This window comes from Notothenia rossii (assembly GCF_949606895.1).
Source record: "Notothenia rossii genome assembly, chromosome: 3".
In the NCBI taxonomy this organism is placed as follows: Eukaryota; Metazoa; Chordata; class Actinopteri; order Perciformes; family Nototheniidae; genus Notothenia; species Notothenia rossii.
Window position 1 is genome coordinate 46,234,920 of NC_136901.1, and position 21,848 is coordinate 46,256,767.

A 21,848-nucleotide genomic window follows, 5' to 3' on the forward strand; every position below is an offset into this window, starting at 1 on the left:
GGATGGAAATATTTTACTCTAAATTATAATTTACACATTTTCATTTTAGACATGAACAACACTTTTATATAGGCTTATAGTGTAATTGATATATTTCACTACTTTTGTGAACCAAAGACTTTGGTGAACAAAATCTGAAACACCAAAAAAAATGGATGACATGAGTACATATGTGTTTCACAACAGTTTTGAAGTTTTCCAAAAATCGGATTTCTAAGCTAGGTTTCTCATAAGACAGTGCTCTAAGGTGAGTGAATTTGCATTTCTAGCAACACCAGAGACTACTGAACATTTTGACATGTAACACCATGCCATGTTATAAGAAGTACATTTAAAAGTGGATTTAAGGAGACATCTAAAAATTGAGAAAATACCTTCACTTCACACTCCAGAGGTTTAAGGAAAAGGGTAATGCCATTTTATTTAAAAAAAACAATGAAGGCAGGTTATATCGATATATTGATTGATATATTTATTATATTCAAAGGCAAATTAATACTTAGTCCCCTGAATCTGGAATAATGCACAATTTACAGCACAGCCTCACCATGTCAGGAACTTTTCATCTACAGATTGTTTTGGTCTGGCTTTACCCTTCACTGATTGGTTACAGACACTTTTAACTTATTGGCTAAGGAAATCAGAAGGAGGGGCTCATTATCATATAAAAAACCGCGCGAACATTCGCCCGTATATTGGCCCGTTTTTTCACGCGAAAAAACGGACCTCCCCGTATGTTCGCGCGTTTTTTCGCGCGAAAAAACGGACCTCCCCGTATGTTCGCGCGTTTTTTCACCCCCGTATTATGGCACTTTTGGCTTTCCATAACGCGACAACGAACGTAGCGTGCGCATTCTAAAAATAGCTCACAGATGGTGAGCAGGTACCGCCGTTTTGAACTACAGTATTGAGATGTGAGTTGGTTTATTCAGTAATTATTAGCTCAGGATAATTGGATGTTCTGTCTACACCTGTTGATGTGAGGCTAATGCAGGACTTGCTAGCTTGATGCTACCGGCATTTAGCGGCAGTGACTCAACAAATTGCCACTTAAAGTGTATCGTCAGCAATGTATGACAAGCAGACTGCTTGTTTAATGTTAGACTCACACCAATAGCTCAATATGATCATAACAGATTGCTCTCATATCAGAGATCAGATGAGGTGGAGCTGCCTCCAGCAATAGAGGATGAGGCAGAGAGAAGCAGCAGCAGCACAGTGCTGCAGCAGGTATGTTATATGCTGTAGTCAGGTGATTTAAATGTATCAATGAAAGGAAGAAGTGTAGGCTACATGATAAGAAGGGAATACAGTTTGAAAAAAAGTAATACAGTTCAGTGTAACACTGTACTGTATTACTTTTTAATGTACAAATACTTTGTTACTGTACGATTATCAATAACAATAATCCACAGCTCCTCTCTGCTCCAGAGGATAAAAAAAATTCGGACGCCCCGAACATTTTTTTTGATCAGCACCCTGCTACGGCAGTAACCCTAGGGGAAACACTGACTTGAACTCCTATTACCACGACCAGAGTTAACTGTTACTAAAGGGCAGTGGGGACAAAATGGACAGCAAAAATTCAACGAAATCAAAATTTGTAATTTTAAGAGTGGACTCATAACTCAGAAACTCTTTCACAACTTCTTCTTCGGACGTTTGGAAATCTGCACTTTCAACTCAAACAACATGCGCGCTCCCGAAAATGTTCATTCCTGCGCTCTGATTGGCCGAGAAGATTCCACCCAGAGAGGGAGGGTCCTCTGCGCCGGCGCGGCGTGCACGAGCGTGTTTGTAAAGTTTGGGGAGAAGCTGAGAGTTCAGGATTACCTGGAAACACAGAGGAGAGACAGACAGCTGAGAGACGGGTGAGAGACAGACTTCCAGAGGACGCATCGGCACGTCTCGTCTCTCTCCGCGGGTTGAGGTGCTCTGTCTGCGGCATGAAGCTGCGCCTCGCCCCGCTGAATGTCCCGCTGGAGAGGAGGCTGCAGACAGCTGCTGCGCTGCAGTGGGTCTTCAGCTTCCTGGTGCTAGGTGAGAGACATGCTGTCTGTCTGTCTGTCTGTCTGTCCTTAATGTCTGCAGTGGGTCTTCAGCTTCCTGGTGCTAGGTGAGAGACATGCTGTCTGTCTGTCACCTGTCTGTCTCAACTATCTGTCTGTCTCTCTGTCACCTGTCTGCCTGCCTGCCTGCCTGCCTGTCTGTCTGTCTGCCTGCCTGTCTCAACTGTCTGTCTGTCTATCTGCCTGCCTGCCTGTCTGTCTGCCTGTCTGTATCAACTGTCTGTATGCCTGTCACCTGTCTGTCTCTCTGTCACCTGTCTGTCTGTCTGTCTGTCTGTCTGTCTGTCTGTCTGTCTGTCTGTCTGTCCTTAGTGTCTGTCTGTCTTTCTGTCTGTTCTTGTCTGTCTGCAGTGGGTCTTCAGCTTCTGGTGCTAGGTGAGAGACATGCTGTCTGTATCTCATTTGTTTCACCTGTCTGTCTCTCAGCTCAGGTGTGTCTGTCAGCCTTCATGCTGCTCCTGCTCTCTGATTGGTGGATCCTGGCCGTGCTGTATGCTGCTTGGTTGTGGCTGGACGGGGACACGCCCACCAGTGGGGGTCGCAGGTCTGATTGGATGAGGAGCTGGAGAGTGTGGGAGTTCTTCAGGGACTACTTCCCCCTCAGGGTGAGACTATCTTTATTCATATAACTGGTTCTGATAGAGAGAGGTTCTGGTTCTGAGGGAGAGAGGTTCTGGTTCTGGTGGAGAGGTTCTGGTGGAGAGAGGTTCTGGTTCTGGTTGAGACAGAGGTTCTGATGGGGAGAGGTTCTGGTTCTGGTGGAGAAAGGTTCTGGTTCTGGTTGAGAGAGGTTCTGATGGGGAGAGGTTCTGGTCATGGTAGAGAGGTTCTGGTGGAGAGAGGTTCTGGTTCTGGTGGAGAGAGGTTCCGGTTCTGGTGGAGAGAGGTTCTGGTGGAGAGAGGTTCTGGTTCTGGTGGAGAGAGGTTCTGGTTCTGGTGGCGAGAGGTTATGGTCCTGTTGGAGAAAGGTTATGGTCCTGGTGGAGAGAGGTTCTGGTGGAGAGAGCTTCTGGTTTTGATTGAGAGAGGTTCTGATAGGGAGAGGTTCTGGTTCTGGTGGAGAGCGGTTCTGATTCTGGTGGAGAGAGGTTCTGGTTCTGGTGGAGAGAGGTTCTGGTCCTGATGGAGAGAGGTTATGGTTCTGGTGGAGAGAGGTTCTGGTTCTGATGGAGAGAGGTTCTGGTTCTGGTGGAGAGAGGTTCTGGTGGAGAGAGGTTCTGGTTCTGGTTGAGAGAGGTTCTGATGGGGAGAGGTTCTGGTTCTGGTGGAGAGAGGTTCTGGTCCTGATGGAGAGAGGTTCTGGTTTTGGTGGAGAGAGGTTCCGGTTCTGGTAGAGAGGTTCTGGTGGAGAGAGGTTCTGGTTCTGCTGGAGAGAGGTCCTGGTTCTGCTGGAGAGAGGTTCTGGTTCTAGTGGAGAGAGGCTCTGGTCCTGGTGGAGAGAGGTTCTGGTCCTTGTGGAGAGAGGTTCTGGTCCTTGTGGAGAGAGGCCCTGGTTCTGGTGGAGAGAGGTTCTGGTCCTTGTGGAGAGAGGTTCTGGTCCTGTCAGATCCAGCTCATCACTGAGGACCTGACTCATCACTGAGGACCCGACTCGTCACTGAGGACCCGACTTATCGCTGAGGACCCGACTCGTCACTGAGGACCCGACTCGTCACTGAGGACCCGACCCGTCACTGAGGACCCGACCCGTCACTGAGGACCCGACCCGTCACTGAGGACCCGACTCGTCACTGAGGACCCGACCCGTCACTGAGGACCCGACCCGTCACTGAGGACCCGACTCGTCACTGTGGATCCGACTCGTCACTGTGGATCCGACTCGTCACTGAGGACCCGACTCGTCACTGAGGACCCGACCCGTCACTGAGGACCCGACCCATCACTGAGGACCCGACCCGTCACTGAGGACCCGACTCATCACTGAGGACCCGACCCGTCACTGAGTACCCGACTCTGACTCTGATCCTCTTTGTCTCTCCAGCTTCTGAAAACTGTGGATCTGGATCCAAAGAAAAACTACATCTTCGGGTTCCATCCTCATGGTGAGAACACCTGTCTGTCTCACCTGTCTCTAACTGTCTGTCTCACCTGTCTGTCTCTCAGCTGTCTGTCTCTCACCTGTCTGTCTCTCACTTGTCTCTAACTGTCTGTCTCACCTGTCTGTCTCTCACCCGTCCGTCTCTCACCTGTCTCTCTCCTGTCTATACCTGTCTGTCTCTCACCTGTCTGTCTCTCACCTGTCCGTCTCACCTGTCTCTCTCCTGTCTGTCTCACCTGTCTTTCTCCTGTTTCTCACCTGTCTATACCGGTCTGTCTCTCACCTGTCTGTCTCTCACCCGTCTGTCTCTCACCTGTCTGTCTCTCACCTGTCTGTCTCTCACCTGTCTCTACCTGTCTCTACCTGTCTGTCTCTCACCTGTCTCAACCTGTCTCTCTCTCACCTGTCTCTCTCTCACCTGTCTGTCTCTCACCTGTCTCTACCTGTCTGTCTCTCAGGTGTGCTGGTAGCAGGGAGGTTCTGTAAATTCTGCACTGAGGCCTCAGGGTTCTCCAGGATGTTTCCAGGTCTCACCTCTCACCTGTCTGTCTCTCACCTGTTTGTCTCTCACCTTTCTCTCTCTCACCTGTCTCTCTCTGTCACCTGTCTGTCTCTCACCTGTCTCAACCTGTCTGTCTCTCACCTGTCTGTCTCTCACCTGTCTGCCCCTCACCTGTCTCTACCTGTCTGTCTCTCAGGTGTGCTGGTAGCAGGGGGGGTTCTGTAACTTCTGCACTGAGGCCTCAGGGTTCTCCAGGATGTTTCCAGGTCTCACCTCTCACCTGTCTGTCTCTCACCTGTTTGTCGCTCACCTTTCTCTCTCTCACCTCAATCAATCAATGTTTATTTATATAGCCCAATATCACAAATGTTACATTTGTCTCAGTGGACTTCACAGTTTGTACAGAATATCAGTATGACAATACGACACCCTCTGTCCTTAGACCCTCACATCGTACAAGGAAAAACTTCCAGAGAAAACCCCACAGTTTAAAGGGAAAAATGGGAGAAACCTCAGGGAGAGCAACAGAGGAGGGATCCCTCTCCCAGGACGGACAGACGTGCAATAGATGCCGTGTATAAATTGAAAAGATAATACATTTGCAACATAGGTAGTCCAAATGTTTGGAAATGCATGTGTGTATAATAAGAAGATGAATCCACGAGGATATCCATCCAGGACTTATGATCCAGGACCACAGCCACGACTCAAGATCCAGGACTCGCAATCCATGACACAGGACCGCAGGATCATCCATGACTCCGGATCCCGGCGTATATAGACACCAAAAAGAAAGAAATTTGGGGAAGCTGGGTTAATCGGAACATGAGAGTACACAGGTATAGACAGAGAGAAGGAAGAAGTAAGATGTCCCCCGACAAACTAAGCCTATATCAGCAAAACTAGGGGCTGAATCTAATCAGCCCTAACTATAAGCTTTATCAAAAAGGAAGGTCTTAAGCGCAATCTTAAAAACGGATAGGGTGTCTGCCGTCCGAACACAAACTGGAAGCTGATTCCACAAAAGTGGAGCTTGATAAGAAAAGGCTCTGGCTCCCATTGTACTTTTAGAGACTCTAGGAACAACCAACAACCCTGCATTCTTGGAACGCAATGCCCTAGTAGGACAATAGGGTATAATGAGTTCTTTAAGGTAAGATGGCGCCTGCCCATTAAGGGCTTTGTAGGCGAGAAGAAGAATTTTAAATTCTATCCTGTGTTCTATAGGGAGCCAGTGTAAGGCAGCCAGAACAGGAGTAATGTGGTCCCTTTTCCTAACTCTGGTTAGTACACGAGCTGCAGCATTTTGAATCAGCTGAAGCGACTTGACTGACTTCTTGGTACACCCTGATAATAAGGAGTTACAATAATCCAGCCTTGAAGTAACAAATGCATGGACTAGTTTCTCTGCATCGTTTTGAGGCAAGATATGCCTGATTTTTGCAATGTTACGTAGATGGAAGTAGGCGGTCCTTGAAATTGATTTTATGTGGGTGTTAAAGGATAAATCCTGATCAAATATAACACCAAGATTCCTTACAGTCTCACTGGAGGCCAAATTAATGCCATCCATAGTTAATATATCTTTAGATAATTTGTTTCGTAGATTCTTCGGGCCAAGTACAATAACTTCAGTTTTGGTCGTGTTTAACATCAAAAAATGTAAGGTCATCCACGTTTTTAAGTCCTTGAGGCAGTCTTGAATTTTATTTAGATGATTAATTTCATCAGGCTTGATTGATAAATATAGTTGAGTATCATCCGCATAACAATGAAAGTTTACAGAATGATTCCTTATAATATTGCCTAACGGAAGCATATATAGGGTGAACAAAATAGGTCCAAGCACTGAGCCCTGTGGCACTCCATGGCTAACTTTGGTTTGCATGGAAGATTCATCGTTGACACGTACAAACTGAGAGCGTTCAGATAGATAGGACCTAAACCAGCCTAAAGCAGTTCCCTGTATGCCAACTAAGTGCTCTAGTCTTTGCAATAGGATATCATGGTCGATAGTATCAAATGCAGCACTAAGATCGAGCAAGACAAGAATAGAGACAAGTCCCTTGTCAGAGGCTATTAGAATGTCATTTGTGACTTTAACCAGAGCTGTCTCTGTGCTATGTTGTGTTCTAAAGCCAGACTGAAAATCTTCAAATAAATCATAGTTTTTTAAGTAATCACACAGCTGTTTTGCGACTGCTTTCTCAAGAATTTTTGAGAGGAACGGAAGATTAGAAATAGGTCTATAGTTGGCTAAAACCTCTGGATCGAGGTTGTGCTTTTTAAGAAGCGGTTTTATCACTGCTACTTTGAATGATTGTGGAACATAGCCTGATAATAAAGACATATTCATAATATTTAATAAAGAAGTGCTAATTAATGGAAAAACTTCTTTTAACAGCTTAGTTGGAATCGGGTCTAAGATACACGTTGATGGTTTAGAAGAGAGAATCATTGAATTTAATTGTTCAAGGTTTATGGCTGAAAAGCATTCTAGTTGACTATCTAGTGTAATATTAGAACTTACGTTTCCGGGAGCTGTTGATAACACTATACTGGTCAAAGGCAAGAGGTCATTGATTTTGTTTCTAAGAGTAACAATTTTATCGTTAAAAAAGCACATAAAATCATTACTACTGAGTGCTATGGGAATAGAAGGCTCAGTCGAGCTGTGGCTCTCTGTCAGCCTGGCTACAGTGCTGAAAAGAAATCTTGCATTATTCTTATTCTCATCTATTAATGAAGAGTAGTATGCTGCTCTCGCTTTACGCAGTGCTTTCTTATATTCATTGAGAGTAATATGCCAAATTAAACGAGATTCTTCAAGTTTAGTGGAACGCCATATCCTTTCAAGTTGTCTCGACTTTTGCTTTATTTTGCGGGTTTCGGCATTATGCCATGGAGCTAATCTATGTTGTTTTATTTTCTTCTTTTTCAAAGGAGCAACAGAGTCTAATTTTATTCGCAGCGCATCTGTAGCACTATCAACAACATGATCAATTTGGGGTGGTGTACATTTTGTATAAGTTTCCTCCCCTACATGCAGACATGCTATCGAGTTAAGTATTGGTGGAATCTCTTCCTTAAATTTGGCTATAGCACTAACAGATAGGTTTCTGCTGCAGGAGCTTTTGGCTAATGCTTTGTAGTCTAGTAACAGTACTTCAAAAGTTACTAAGAAATGGTCGGATAAAGCAGGATTATGCGGTTCGACTAATAGTTGCTCAATTTCAATACCATAAGTCAGAACAAGGTCAAGAGTGTGATTATAGCAGTGGGTTGGTTTATTTACACTCTGACAGAAACCAACAGAATCTAATATAGAGTTAAATGCAACAGTAAGGCTATTTTTATCATCGTCAACATGAATATTAAAGTCACCTACGATAATTACTTTATCTGTTTTAAGTACTAAAGCTGATAAAAACTCAGAGAATTCTGATAAGAATTCTGAATAAGGACCTGGTGCACGGTACACTGTAACAAATAAGATTGGCTGCAAAGTTTTCCAGGTCGGATGCGTAAGACTGAAAATGAGGCTTTCAAAGGAGGTATAATTTAATTTTTGTTTAGTATTGATAAGTAAACTTGAGTCAAAGATTGCTGCAACTCCACCTCCTCGGCCCGTGCCTCGGGCAATATGAGTATTGATATGGCTGGGTGGAGTGGCCTCATTTATGCTGACATATTCTTCATGTCTCAACCAAGTTTCAGTGAGACAGCATATATCAATATTATAATCTGATATTAAATCATTTACCAGTATTGCTTTAGATGCTAGAGATCTTATGTTTAAGAGACCACATTTAATCTTCCTGTTTTGTTGCACTGTAGTAGTTGTTACATTTACTTTTATTAGGTTATTATGTATGACACCTCTATTAGGTTTTACCTTAAATTGTCCTTGGGCAGACACACACACCGTTAATATTGGGTATTTTATTGGGGTCGGAATTCCTATGGATGACTGCCTAGGAGAGAGCGCAGAGAAGCGTGTAAGACTGCGACTCTGCCTCCTGGTCTCAACTCCAGTTTGTCATGGATTGAGTCCACAGAGCCCTGAAATGTTTGCCGAAATGAGATTTGCACCTTCCAAAGTAGGATGAATGCCGTCTCTCTTAATCAGACCAGGTTTTCCCCAGAAGGCTGTCCAATTATTCACGAAGCCCACATTGTTTGCTGGGCACCACCAAGACAACCAGCGCTGAAATGATGACATGCGGCTATACATGTCATCATTGATCAGATTGGGGAGGGGACCAGAGAAGATTACGGTGTCCGACATTGTTTTAGCATAACTACACACCGACGCCACATTAAGTTTGGTGCATTCTGATTGGCGTAAACGAACATCATTACCACCGACGTGAATAACAATCCTACTGTATTTACGTTTATTTTTAGCCAGCAGTCTAAGATGCGCCTCAACGTCGCCCGCTCTGGCCCCCGGAATGCATGTGACTGTGGACGCTTCGGTCTCTAAATTCACGTGTCTCATAATAGAGCTACCAATAACCAGAGTTGGCTTCTCAGCGGGTGTCTCGCTGAGTGGGGAATATCTGTTAGATACGTGAACGGGTTGGTGGGGACCTGCGGGTTTCGCGTTATGCCCCTTCTGAACAGTCACCCATTCTCCCTGCTGCTCGGGAGTTGCCGGGGGACGGCTAAGAGGAGCTACCTTTTGCCGGTCCGCAGCGGCTAACATGGGCTTTACTGTAGCTGAGTTATTTTCTAAGATGCGGAGCCGGGCTTCTATGGCTATGATTCCCGCCTCCAACCTAACAACTATACTACATTTAACACATGTATCGGTACCAGTAAAGGAGGTAGGGGAGTAACCAGACTGTTAGAGCAGGAAATAGCACCCGAGGGTGGGGAAAGAGCCATGGCTAGCTATCAAGCTAAAGTAGCTACCGTTAGCAAACCCGAAAAGAGTGTAGGCAACTGTGGAGTTACAGTCGCTAAGAGAAGGAGAGTTTGTGAGTGCTTAAGCTGTAGTAACGTGTGATTACAACGTCAGGCAGTTGCCGTGATCAAGAGTTTTAAAACGATCGATTAAGTTAAGATAATAAGCTATCAGCAACAGAACAGGCACACGGGATACCCGGAGATGACAACAACAACCGGAAGTTACAACATGCTTACCGCAATAGTGGTCCGTGTAGAAACAGACAGTCTGTCTCTCTCTGTCACCTGTCTGTCTCTCACCTGTTTGTCTCTTACCTTTCTCTCTCTCAACTGTCTCTCTCTGTCACCTGTCTGTCTTTCACCTGTCTCAACCTGTCTGTCTCTCACCTGTCTGTCTCTCACCTGTCTGCCCCTCACCTGTCTCTACCTGTCTGTCTCTCAGGTGTGCTGGTAGCAGGGGGGTTCTGTAACTTCTGCACTGAGGCCTCAGGGTTCTCCAGGATGTTTCCAGGTCTCACCTCTCACCTGCTGATGCTGCCATTCTGGTTCAGAGTCCCTCTGTTCAGAGACTACATAATGTGTGGAGGTACCTGTCTGTCTGTTTGTCTATTTGTCTGTCTTTCTGCCTGACTGTATTTCTGCCTGTATCTCTGTCTGTATCTCTGTCTGTCTGTCTGTCTGTCTGTCTGTCTGTCTGACTGTATTTCTGCCTGTATTTCTGCCTGTATCTCTGTCTGTATCTCTGTCTGTCTCTCTGTCTGTCTCTCTCTCTGTCTGTATGTATCTCTGTCTGTCTCTGTCTGTCTCTGTCTGTCTGTCTCTCTGTCTGTCTCTCTGTCTGTCTGTCTCTCTGTCTGTCTGTCTCTCTGCCTGTCTGTCTCTCTGTATCTCTGTCTGTCTGTCTGTCTCTCTCTGTCTCTCTCTCTATCTGTCTGTATGTATGTATCTCTGTCTGTCTGTCTGTCTGTCTGTCTGTCTGTCTGTCTGTCTGTCTGTCTGTCTGTCTGTCTGTCTGTCTGTCTCTCTGTCTGTCTGTATCTCTGTCTGTCTCTGTCTGTCTGTCTCTCTCTGTCTGTCTGTATCTCTGTCTGTCTCTGTCTGTGTGTCTGTGTGTCTGTCTGTCTGTCTGTCTGTCTGTCTCTCTGTCTCTCTGTCTGTCTCTGTCTGTCTCTCTGTCTGTCTGAGTCCTCTCTCACCTGTCTCTGTCTCACCTGCAAGCCTGGTCTCCAGCAGTAAGAGCAGCCTGTCTCTCTCTCTCCTGTCTCTCTCTCTCACCTGTCTCTCTCTCACCTGTCTCACCTGTTTCTCTCTCACCTGTCTCTGTCTCACCTGTTTCTCTCTCACCTGTCTGACCTGTCTCACCTGCAGGCCTGGGGCCGTATTCACAAAGCATTTTATCTTACCGCTAGGAGTGCTCCTAACTCTCGCTAAAACATTTTACGTAGGAGTTTTTTCTTAAAAGTTATTCACAAAGCCGCTGAGACCTACTCATACTAAGGATAAATCACTAAGAGTGAACTAAGAGTGACGCGCCGTTGCGATGGATTACGTCGATTCTCGTGCATGAGTTTAGAAGCGGTCAGTGCGGTGATTGGTTGTTCAGAGCAGGCGGTCTCGGTGAAACTCTTCCGCAACATCCCACAAACGAGCCCACTAAAACAAGGAAATAGCCTAGGCTAGAAATGTATTCCTATCAAATAGTTATGGACAGTGCAGTTAGCAGAATACACGCATGATGACAAGTTTGTGCAGACCACGATAATGACGTTGTATATGCACGTTAAAGAGAGAGAGCAAACAATAAAAATACGTAAATTGCATTAAATCAAGGGGGCAATTAAAAGCACCCCGCAAACTATTATCCAATGAGCATATTTCCAGCACTTAAACACTTTCAATAACAGCCCATACCGCCGTTCAAGTCCCCCTATCATGATGAATGAAAACAATCTGCGTGTTGATGGAATGTACTTTCTTTCTATTGACGAACACGTCCTCATCTTTTGATGGCGCAATTATTTGTATGTGCATCCAGTCAATAGCACCGACCACACCGGGCATACCTGCATTGCCATGAAGTTGGCTTTGATCCTGTGTAGTTGTTGATTGTCCAAAGGAAACCGGATAAACTGTTGGATGATATGTGGTCTAGAGAGCGCGCTGATGGTTTGGTTTATGGCACGGCTGACTGATGGTTGCGATATTCCTAAATCGTCGGCATTGCAAAGTTACATTTTCCCTGTTGCTAAATATCGTAGTGTTGCCAAACATTTTATTTCCGGACTAATCGGGTTATTCCTGTTAGTCGGGGATGTTATTGCATCCCGCACTAATTCCACAACAAGTTTGATACCCTCACGATTTAGCCTATATCTCTTGATCAATTCACAGTCTTCCATTGTCTCCAAAACATTTCATCTCGCAGCCATTTTCAGATTCTTTGTGAATAGGTCTTACTGAGTTAGGAGTCCTCTCGAGGACTTTTAAGCTCTCCTAAACTTAGGTGCTACTTTTAGGCCTAACATACTTTGTGAATTGCTCTTAGTGAATAAAATTAGGAGTCCTAAATGTAAGACTGACACGCCCATTATGTTTAGGAGTTTCTCCTAAATTCGCCAGTTAGGAGCTACTTTTAGCCCTAAGATCCTTTGTGAATACGGCCCCTGGTCTCCAGCAGTAAGAGCAGCATGTCTCACCTATCTCTCTCTCACCTGTCTCACCTGCAGGCCTGGTCTCCAGCAGTAAGAGCAGCCTGTCTCACCTCCTGAGTCGTCCAGGTGGAGGTAACGTGGCTGTGATAGCGCTCGGGGGGGCAGCAGAGTCTCTGGAGGCTCGACCCGGAGCCTTGAAGCTGCAGGTGCTGTTTCCCTGTTAGCTTAGCATTACTGTATCATTGTGCTTGTATCAAAGAAACCTTTTTTTAAAATTAATGACATTTTAATGAAATCTCACTGGACCAACAACATGTTTATGGAGTAGTAGAACCTTTATTTAGCCAGGAAAATCAATTAAGAACAGATTCTTATTTTCAATGATGACCTGACAGGAGGCAAAAGGCCTCCTGAAGGGATGGGGGTTGGGAGGAAATAAAATAAAAAGACAGACTCCGGGCACTACAGAACCCAGGAGACAACACAATGACACAGGCATAGCAGTTCAACATATAACATCTCTAAAACAATACTGCTGTGGTTCAATCAGTCATTCAAATAATATAGAACATTCATCCATTCAATCATTCATTCATTCATTCATTAAATCATTCCTTCATTCCTTCATTCCTTCATGGCAATGCACACTATAGGAGAGGTCAAGACAGTGAGCATCAGGCAAAGCAGCTGCTGTGTGCACCAGGGTGTTTGTAATAGTGTCCCTGAAGCTGCTGGGCGAGACAAAGGTCTCCACCTCCAAGGTGTTGTGTATGATATTCCAGCAACCAGCTGCTGCAAACTGAAAGGCGGAGTGGCCAAAGGATGTATGGTGACCTTTAGCCGGATGTTTGTAGCTGACCGGGTGTTGTCTTGTAGGGGGCGTTGGTGTCGGAGCGATACAGAACGTCTAAATGATCGAGAGCTCCTTTACACGCCGAGCGGAAGATGGTGTCGCCGTAGTGGAACAGAGGAAGGACAGTCATCTGGACCAGAGAGGGTTTAGCAGATGAAGTGAATGAGGAGCGGTTCCTATACAGAAGCTGAGTCTAGCTTTTACCTTGGTCTGCATTTTGGAGAGAAGTTCTGAGAATGACAGATTAATGTCAATCCAAAATCCAAGGTATTTATAACATTGAACTATTTGGAGGTCCCGGCCATCGGCGGTCACAATAGTGCCAGTTTGGGAGGCGCCACTGCGGCCAAACCACATGATCTTGGTTTTGGTGGTGTGCAGGACCTGGCCGAGGGCAGAGCGATGTGAGTCTCTGAAAACTATCCTGCATATAGGTGGATAGAGGAGTTGCCCACTGATTTCTCCATGTCATTTATATATTTTGAGAATAGGATGGGTGCTAGGATAGAGCCTTGTGGTACTCCCTTAGAGATGGATAGGGTCTGTGTCATCAGATAGTCATATTTTACACACTGGGTGCGCATGGACAGGTTGCTTTCAAACCAGGCTATCGATTGGTTAGTGACGCCAATAAGCTTTCCCAGAAGCAGTTGGTGATCTACGGTGTTGAAGGCTTTGGCAAGATCAATGAAAATGGCAGCACAGTATTGTCTGGAGTCAAGGGCATTGATGATATCATTTTGGACTTTGAGAGTCACCGTCTCACACCCATGACCTGCACGGAGCCCAGACTGCATGTCAGATAGTATGTTGTAAGTCTTCAGAAAACCATGTGAGCTGTTTGCAAACTAATTTTTCGAACACTTTCGCTATACAGGGTAGAATGGATATTGGACGATAGCAGTTGGGGTCAGCATGGTTTCCCCCTTTTAAACAAAGGTTGCACTGAGGCTTCCTTCCAGGCAGAAGGTAGCACTGCTGTCTGTATGGACAGATTTCAAAGGTGGGAGATTCTTCAATAATCGGGGCTGCAACTTTAAAAAAGAAGGCCATCAAGACCTGCAGGTTTGTTGGGGTCAAGTTTGCTAAGGACCTCCAGCACATCATTCTCACTAACTTCCCGCAGGCAGAAGCTGTGACATGGGGCTGCGCTACAGGGGCTGGGTGGCAGAGTGTTGGTGGGGGGCTTAGGAGGTGCTATAGAGTCAAATAGGTTCCCCATATAAAGGATAACAGGCTAACTTTGTGTTTCAGATCCTGAACCGGAAGGGCTTCATCAAACTGGCTCTCAAACACGGGTGTGTGTTTGGGTGGGGGTGTGTGTGTGGGGTGTGCGGGTGTGCGTGGTTTTTGTGAATAATGCATAATCACACAGATCTTCGTGTGTGTGTGTAGGGCTCAGCTGGTTCCTGTCTTTTCCTTCGGGGAGAACGAGTTGTTTGATCAGATGGAGAACCCGAGTGGTTCTCCTCTCAGGAGGCTGCAGGTCAGAGGTCTCACACACATGTTTACACCTTCAAACACACACTCTCTAAATATAAATATGTGCTATATATATATATATATATAGATATATATATATATCTATATATATAGATATATATATATATATATATATATATATATATATATTTAAGGCTCAGTGTGTCTGTGTCCATAGAACCGGCTGCAAAGCATCATGGGAGTCGCGCTGCCTCTGTTTCACGCCAGAGGAGTTTTCCAGTACAGCTTCGGCCTGATGCCCTACAGGAAGCCAATCAACACCGTCGGTACGACAGCTAGCTGACATATAGCCCGGAGTGAGCATGAGCCTAGCGTGAGCCTAGCGTGAGCTTAGCGTGAGCCTAGCGTGAGCCCAGGGTGAGCCTAGCGTTAGCCCAGGGTGAGCCTAGCGTTAGCCTAGTGTTACCCCAGAGTGATTCTAGCGTTAGCCTAGGGTGTGGACCAGATTGAGCCTAGCGTGAGCCTAGCGTTAGCCAAGGGTGAGCCTAACGTTAGCCTAGTGTTACCCCAGAGTGAGGCTAGCGTTAGCCTAGAGTGTAGACCACAGTGAGCCCAGGGTTAGCATTAGCCCAGATTGAGCCTAGCATTAGCCTAGTGTTAGCCCAGAGTAAGCTAGCAGTAGCCCAGAGCGAGCGTAGTTTGAGCCCAGTGTTAGCCCCAGTTTCAGGCTAGGCGTTGGGCATGACTTTAGCCCAGCATTAGCCTAACATTAGCCTACATTTAGCCCAGCATTAGCCTACATTTAGCCCAGCATTAGCCTATCTTTAGCCCAGCATTAGCCTAACATTAGCCTACATTTAGCCCAGCATTAGCCTACATTTAGCCCAGCATTAGCCTACATTTAGCCCAGCATTAGCCTAACATTAGCCTACATTTAGCCCAGCATTAGCCTGACATTAGCCCAACATTAGCCTATCTTTAGCCCAGCATTAGCCCAACTTTAGCCCAGTTTTAAACATTGACCAGCTCAGGAGAGTTTTTGAAGCTATGAGTTTGTTTCTGTTTCCTGTCTGCTCTTCAGTGGGAGAGCCCATCCCATTGGTCCGGAATCCCAGTCCCAGCTCAGAGGACATCGAGGGTCTGCATCAGACTTACCTGCAGAGTCTGACCCACCTGTTCGAGCAGAACAAAGAAAAATACGGCCTCGATGAACACCAGCACCTCACCTTCATATGACCTTTAAATGACCTTCATATGGCCTTTAAAAGACCTTCATATGAACCATATATGTATTTTAATTGACCTTAAATGCCTGAGCTTCAGTGCTAGCATGGCCCATAGATCACATGATGTTTGTTGTGATTAATGATCACATGAAGATGTTGCAGGTGATTGACAGGTACAGCTTCCTTCCAGTTATCCTTTTATCTTCAGAGCGTCATGTGACCCGTCATGTGACCCGAACACAGTTTATGATGCGGGAACAGATGTAAAATGCCAAAGTACCAGTATGTGCAGCTCTTCTTTTCGGACCCACAATCCTTTGCAGAGCTGTACGAGCAGGTTCAGTGTTGTTGTAACATTTCTAATAAAATACATGAGGTTCCCACTGTGTGTCTGTCACAATAAGTCTGTCATGAGTTACTCTGATGAAGCTCTTCCTTTCAAGAGTCCCTGCTGATGTTCAGGTGTATATCAGTATGTAGTGTCTCTACTTTAAAGAGTCCTCTCCTGCTGATGTTCAGGTGTATATCAATATGTAGTGTCTCTACTTTAAAGAGTCCTCTCCTGCTGATGTTCAGGTGTATATCAGTCTGTAGTGTCTCTACTTTAAAGAGTCCTCTCCTGCTGATGTTCAGGTGTATATCAGTATGTAGTGTCTCTACTTTAAAGAGTCCTCTCCTGCTGATGTTCAGGTGTATATCAGTATGTAGTGTCTCTACTTTAAAGAGTCCTCTCCTGCTGATGTTCAGGTGTATATCAGTATGTAGTGTCTCTACTTTAAAGAGTCCTCTCCTGCTGATGTTCAGGTGTATATCAGTATGTAGTGTCTCTACTTTAAAGAGTCCTCTCCTGCTGATGTTCAGGTGTATATCAGTATGTAGTGTCTCTACTTTAAAGAGTCCTCTCCTGCTGATGTTCAGGTGTATATCAGTATGTAGTGTCTCTACTTTAAAGAGTCCTCTCCTGCTGATGTTCAGGTGTATATCAGTATGTAGTGTCTCTACTTTAAAGAGTCCTCTCCTTTGATGTTCAGGTGTATATCAGTATGTAGTGTCTCTACTTTAAAGAGTCCTCTCCTGCTGATGTTCAGGTGTATATCAGTATATAGTGTCTCTACTTTAAACAGTCCTCTCCTGCTGATGTTCAGGTGTATATCAGTATGTAGTGTCTCTACTTTAAAGAGTCCTCTCCTGCTGATGTTCAGGTGTATATCAGTATGTAGTGTCTCTACTTTAAAGAGTCCTCTCCTGCTGATGTTCAGGTGTATATCAGTATGTAGTGTCTCTACTTTAAAGAGTCCTCTCCTGCTGATGTTCAGGTGTATATCAGTATGTAGTGTCTCTACTTTAAAGAGTCCTCTCCTGCTGATGTTCAGGTGTATATCAGTATGTAGTGTCTCTACTTTAAAGAGTCCTCTCCTTTGATGTTCAGGTGTATATCAGTATGTAGTGTCTATACTTTAAAGAGTCCTCTCCTGCTAATGTTCAGGTGTATACCAGTATGTAGTGTCTCTACTTTAAAGAGTCCTCTCCTGCTGATGTTCAGGTGTATATCAGTATGTAGTGTCTCTACTTTAAAGAGTCCTCTCCTTTGATGTTCAGGTGTATATCAGTATGTAGTGTCTCTACTTTAAAGAGTCCTCTCCTGCTGATGTTCAGGTGTATATCAGTATGTAGTGTCTCTACTTTAAAGAGTCCTCTCCTGCTGATGTTCAGCTGTATATCAGTATGTAGTGTCTCTACTTTCAAGAGTTCTCTCCTGCTGATGTTCAGGTGTATATCAGTATGTAGTGTCTCTACTTTAAAGAGTCCTCTCCTGCTGATGTTCAGGTGTATATCAGTATATAGTGTCTCTACTTTAAAGAGTCCTCTCCTGCTGATGTTCAGGTGTATATCAGTATGCAGTGTCTCTACTTTAAAGAGTCCTCTCCTGCTGATGTTCAGGTGTATATCAGTATGTAGTGTCTCTACTTTAAAGAGTTCTACATGAAATGACACTGTAGCTTTGTTCGTATGACAAATGAAAACCTTGAACTGCTGCTGTATGTTTTCTGATCTCTGAGCTAAAGCAAACGCCCCCCCTTCTCTCCCACTGCGCAGGCGCCTCCCTGTCAGCAACGCGCTCTCGGCCGCGCGCAGCAGCGTGGGGAGGATGAAGAGAAGAAGAGAAGTGTTTCTGAAGAAGAAGCTTCTCTTAAAGGATCTTTAGAGGACTTTCAATAGACATAAATCTGCAGAATAAGGAGTTGAAGGACTTCGCTGAACTTCGGAGCGCGCATGCGCAGTCTGTGGCTGTTTTCTAAACAATGGATTTATTTTGACGTCACACCCGGAAGCGCGCATCAGCTGGGCGCGTGAACGTGAGTGTTTGTTTACAACGGTGACGTCAGAGGGCATGATTCACGAGCTGTTGTTCATAAAGTTTAAAAAAGTCTTATTATTATAAGAGTGTGTAAAGTTAGAGTTTATAAATTCAGAGTTTATAAATAACCTGCAGTGTAGGGGTTAATAACAATAATCTTTGACGACATGCAGTGTTTCAACAGAGCCTGAAGAACCTGAACTACACACACACACACACACACACACACACACACACACACACACACACACACACACACACAGGTTGCTTAACACTGTGAGGAAACAGGAAACTGAGAAACTGAGAGCATAGCTGCGGGCGAGAGACACTGACCCTGACGAGAAAGAGGGACAGGAAGAGAGGTGAGACAGGTTACGTTCAACTACCTGCAGCTGTAGACACACACACACACACACACACACACACACACACACACACACCCACACCCACACCCACACCCACACCCACACCCACGCACACACAACTCACACTCAGTCTCTGGTCCTCATCAGGGACAATAACAGTTTTATATTTTCTCTGTGTTTCAGAGTCTGTGTGTGTGTGTGTGTGTGTGTGTGTGTGTGGGTGTGTGTGTGTGAGGATGAGTGGCGGGAAAAAGAGGAGTGGCTTCCAGATCACCAGTGTGACTTCGGACTTTAACCAGGCTCCAGCCAGCCAATCAGCTCCCAGCGTGGTGCTGACTGTGGTCCAATCTGCTCAGAGAAGCTCCTCCCAGCCAACCACGCCCTCCCTGAAGAGGAAACACGTGTCCCATGATGCCGCGGGGCAGGGGGGCGGGGCCTCCAGGTTCCGGGTGGTGCGGTTGGTCCTAGGGGGGGCAGGGGGGCGGGGCCAGCCATATCGCCGTGGGCGATGGACCTGCACCGACATCCAGGAGCGACAGGAAGGGGCGGGGCTTAGGTGCGTCATGGACACCATGAGACACGCCCACTCCCTGGAGTCCCTGGAGATGATTGGCCGAGATGTGGACAGAGGCGCAGTCTACTCCCAGGACACCGCTCACCTGCTGGCTCGGCCAATCAGAGGCCACGAGGGGGCGGGGCTTGTACTTCGCAACAGGCCACCCTCACCGACACACCACGAGCTAATGGTAGCTCAGAGTTTAAACTCCGCCCCTCCCCCTCCTTCACCCCGCCCACGGAACGCCCCTCCTCCATTGCGATTGGACGTGGACTCTGCAGGCAGGGTACGGCTAGAGAGATCCTCAAGCTCTGTCTTTCACCTGTCTGTCTCTCACCTGTCTGTCTCTCACCTGTCTGTCTTTCACCTGTCTGTCTCTCACCTGTCTGTCTCTCACCTGCCTGTCTTTCACCTGTCTGTATTTCACCTGTCTGTCCCTCACCTTTCTGTCTCTCACCTGTCTGTCTTTCACCTGTCTGTCTCTCACCTGTCCGTCTCTCACCTGTCCGTCTCTCTGTCAGTCTGTCCTCAGGCTGTCTCACTCTCAGCCCAGCTCCCCCCCTGTTGGACCATACCATCCCACTCAGACTCCATCAGTCTTCTGTCTGGACCGGACCATGTTCGACCTGCCGGTGGACGCCAGGTAGCTCCTTTTGATTTTATTCCATATCACGTCTGATCGTACTCTCCATGAGAGATCACGTGTGATCTTGATGATCTTGAGAGTATCACGTGTGATCGGGAGAGTATCACGTGTGATCTTGAGAGTATCACGTTTGATCTTGAGAGTATCACGTGTGATCTTGAGAGTATCACGTGTGATCAGGAAAGTATCACGTTTGATCTTGAGAGTATCTCGTGTGATCTTGAGAGTATCACGTGTGATCTTGAGAGTATCTCGTGTGATCTTGAGAGTATCACATGTGATCTTGAGAGTATCACGTGTGATCAGGAGAGTGTCACGTGTGATCAGGAGAGTATCTCGTGTGATCTTGAGAGTATCAGGTGTGATCTTGAGAGTATCTCGTGTGATCTTGAGAGTATCACGTGTGATCTTGAGAGTATCACGTGTGATCAGGAAAGTATCACGTTTGATCTTGAGAGTATCTCGTGTGATCTTGAGAGTATCACGTGTGATCTTGAGAGTATCTCGTGTGATCTTGAGAGTATCACGTGTGATCTTGAGAGTATCACGTGTGATCAGGAGAGTATCACGTGTGATCAGGAGAGTATCACGTGTGATCTTGAGAGTATCACGTGTGATCAGGAGAGTATCACGTGTGATCTTGAGAGTATCACGTGTGATCTTGAGAGTATCACGTGTGATCAGGAGAGTATCACGTGTGATCATACTCTATATATATATATATATATATATATATATATATATATATATATATATATATATATATGATGGTTCAGTGTGAGTTATAGAACAGCTCAGCACCAGTGAACACAAAGACCCTCTGTTCATCATAATGACCATCAGCTGACCTCCCAGAGTGTGTGTGTGTGTGTGTGTGTGTGTGTGTGTGTGTGTGTGTGTGTGTGTGTGTGTGTGTGTGTTACTGCGTTCTGTTAAAATAATACTATGATGTATGTACTAATACTCTGTTAAACTAATACTCTGTACTCATACTATTTACTAATACTATGTACTAATACTCTGTACTAATACTCTGTACTAATACTATGTACTAACACTATGTATTAATACTCTTTACTAATATACTCTACTAACACTCTGTACTAATACTATGTACTAATACTATGTACTAATACTCTTTACTAATACTCTGTACTAATACTCTGTACTAATACTCTGTACTAATACTCTGTAATACACAGTACATCCCAACCAGAGACTGGTCTGAACCCTGGAACTAAATACTGATAATTTGCTTAAATCAATCCTTATGTCACCTAATGCTTTATTTGCAGCATAGATTAATTAACTACACATTAAAGATGCACTTATTATATAACTGTTACATTTATTTCTATATTTATATACATATATTTCACAAATACTTTTCAAATATATATGTTTGATGCCTCATGTAGAAAACAAACAGTACATCTGAACCAATGAATGGAGCTCTGTTCCCTGCTCACTGAGTGGGTGGAGCAGAATCCCACTGAAGCTTTCCTATTGGCTGGTACAGTGAGTGGGCTGGTCTGGTATGAGAGGGCAGCCAATCACAGAGCAGAGTGAGAGCGTGTGGGAGAGAGAGAGAGAAAAATTGTTGTTTTGAGTTTAAGTTTCACATGTGAACATCCTGAGAAACAGATTAACTTATCAAGGGACATCAGATCTTAAGGAGGGACATCAGACCTTAAGGAGGGACGTCAGACTTTAAGGAGGGATGTCAGACCTTAAGGAGGGACGTTAGGTCTTAAGGAGGGACGTCAGTTCTTAACGAGGGACGTCAGGCCTTAACGAGGGACGTCAGACCTTAAGGAGGGACGTCAGACCTTAAGGAGGGGCGTCACACCTTAACAAGGGACGTCAGACCTTAAGGAGGGACGTCAGGCCTTAACGAGGTACATCAGACCTAAGGAGGGACGTCAGACCTTAACCAGGGACGTCAGACCTTAAGGAGGGACGTCAGGCCTTAAGGAGGGACGTCAGAATTTAAGGAGGGACGTCAGACCTTAAGGAGGGGACATCAGACCTTAACGAGGGTCGTCAGGCCTTAACGAGGGACATCAGGTCTTAAAGAGGGACGTCAGGCCTTAACAAGAGTCGTCAGGCCTTAACGAGGGGCATCAGACCTTAAGGAGGGACGTCAGGCCTTAAGGAGAGGACATCAGACCTTAACAAGGGTCGTCAAGCCTTAACGAGGGACATCAGACCTTAACAAGGGACGTCAGA

The 21,848-nt window shown here is 45.6% G+C and overlaps 2 protein-coding genes across 7 annotated transcripts in view; both read left to right on the top strand.

Moving 5' to 3' along the window:
• Window positions 1–1,043: 1,043 nt before the first annotated feature.
• mogat3a (monoacylglycerol O-acyltransferase 3a) lies at window positions 1,044–16,073 on the top strand. 4 transcript variants are annotated; one of them, XM_079669985.1, is made up of 11 exons: window positions 1,044–1,230; window positions 1,742–2,040; window positions 2,496–2,674; window positions 4,051–4,111; window positions 4,566–4,634; window positions 9,963–10,106; window positions 12,247–12,377; window positions 14,279–14,322; window positions 14,420–14,510; window positions 14,685–14,793; window positions 15,549–16,073. In XM_079669985.1, the coding sequence occupies exons 1-11, from the start codon at window positions 1,190–1,192 to the stop codon at window positions 15,701–15,703; spliced, it is 1,323 nt and encodes a 440-aa protein (XP_079526111.1). In that variant the 5' UTR covers window positions 1,044–1,189; the 3' UTR covers window positions 15,704–16,073. The 4 variants fall into 4 exon arrangements, with proteins under 4 accessions (XP_079526111.1, XP_079526113.1, XP_079526112.1 ...); XM_079669987.1 differs by having other exon boundaries at window positions 14,400–14,510; window positions 15,549–15,689; XM_079669986.1 differs by lacking the exon at window positions 4,566–4,634.
• Window positions 16,074–17,642: 1,569 nt separating this feature from the next.
• The window catches only part of tsc22d4 (TSC22 domain family member 4), a 6,762-nt gene continuing 2,556 nt past the window's right edge, over window positions 17,643–21,848 (top strand). The window contains exons 1-4 of one of the 3 annotated variants that reach the window (XM_079673228.1): window positions 17,643–18,050; window positions 18,226–18,414; window positions 18,601–19,259; window positions 19,495–19,616. In XM_079673228.1, the coding sequence (XP_079529354.1) occupies window positions 18,654–19,259; window positions 19,495–19,616 (728 nt within the window). In that variant the 5' untranslated portion in view covers window positions 17,643–18,050; window positions 18,226–18,414; window positions 18,601–18,653. The remainder of the gene's footprint in view (window positions 18,051–18,225; window positions 18,415–18,600; window positions 19,260–19,494; window positions 19,617–21,848) is intronic. The other 2 variants (XM_079673229.1, XM_079673227.1) reach the window with 2 other exon arrangements.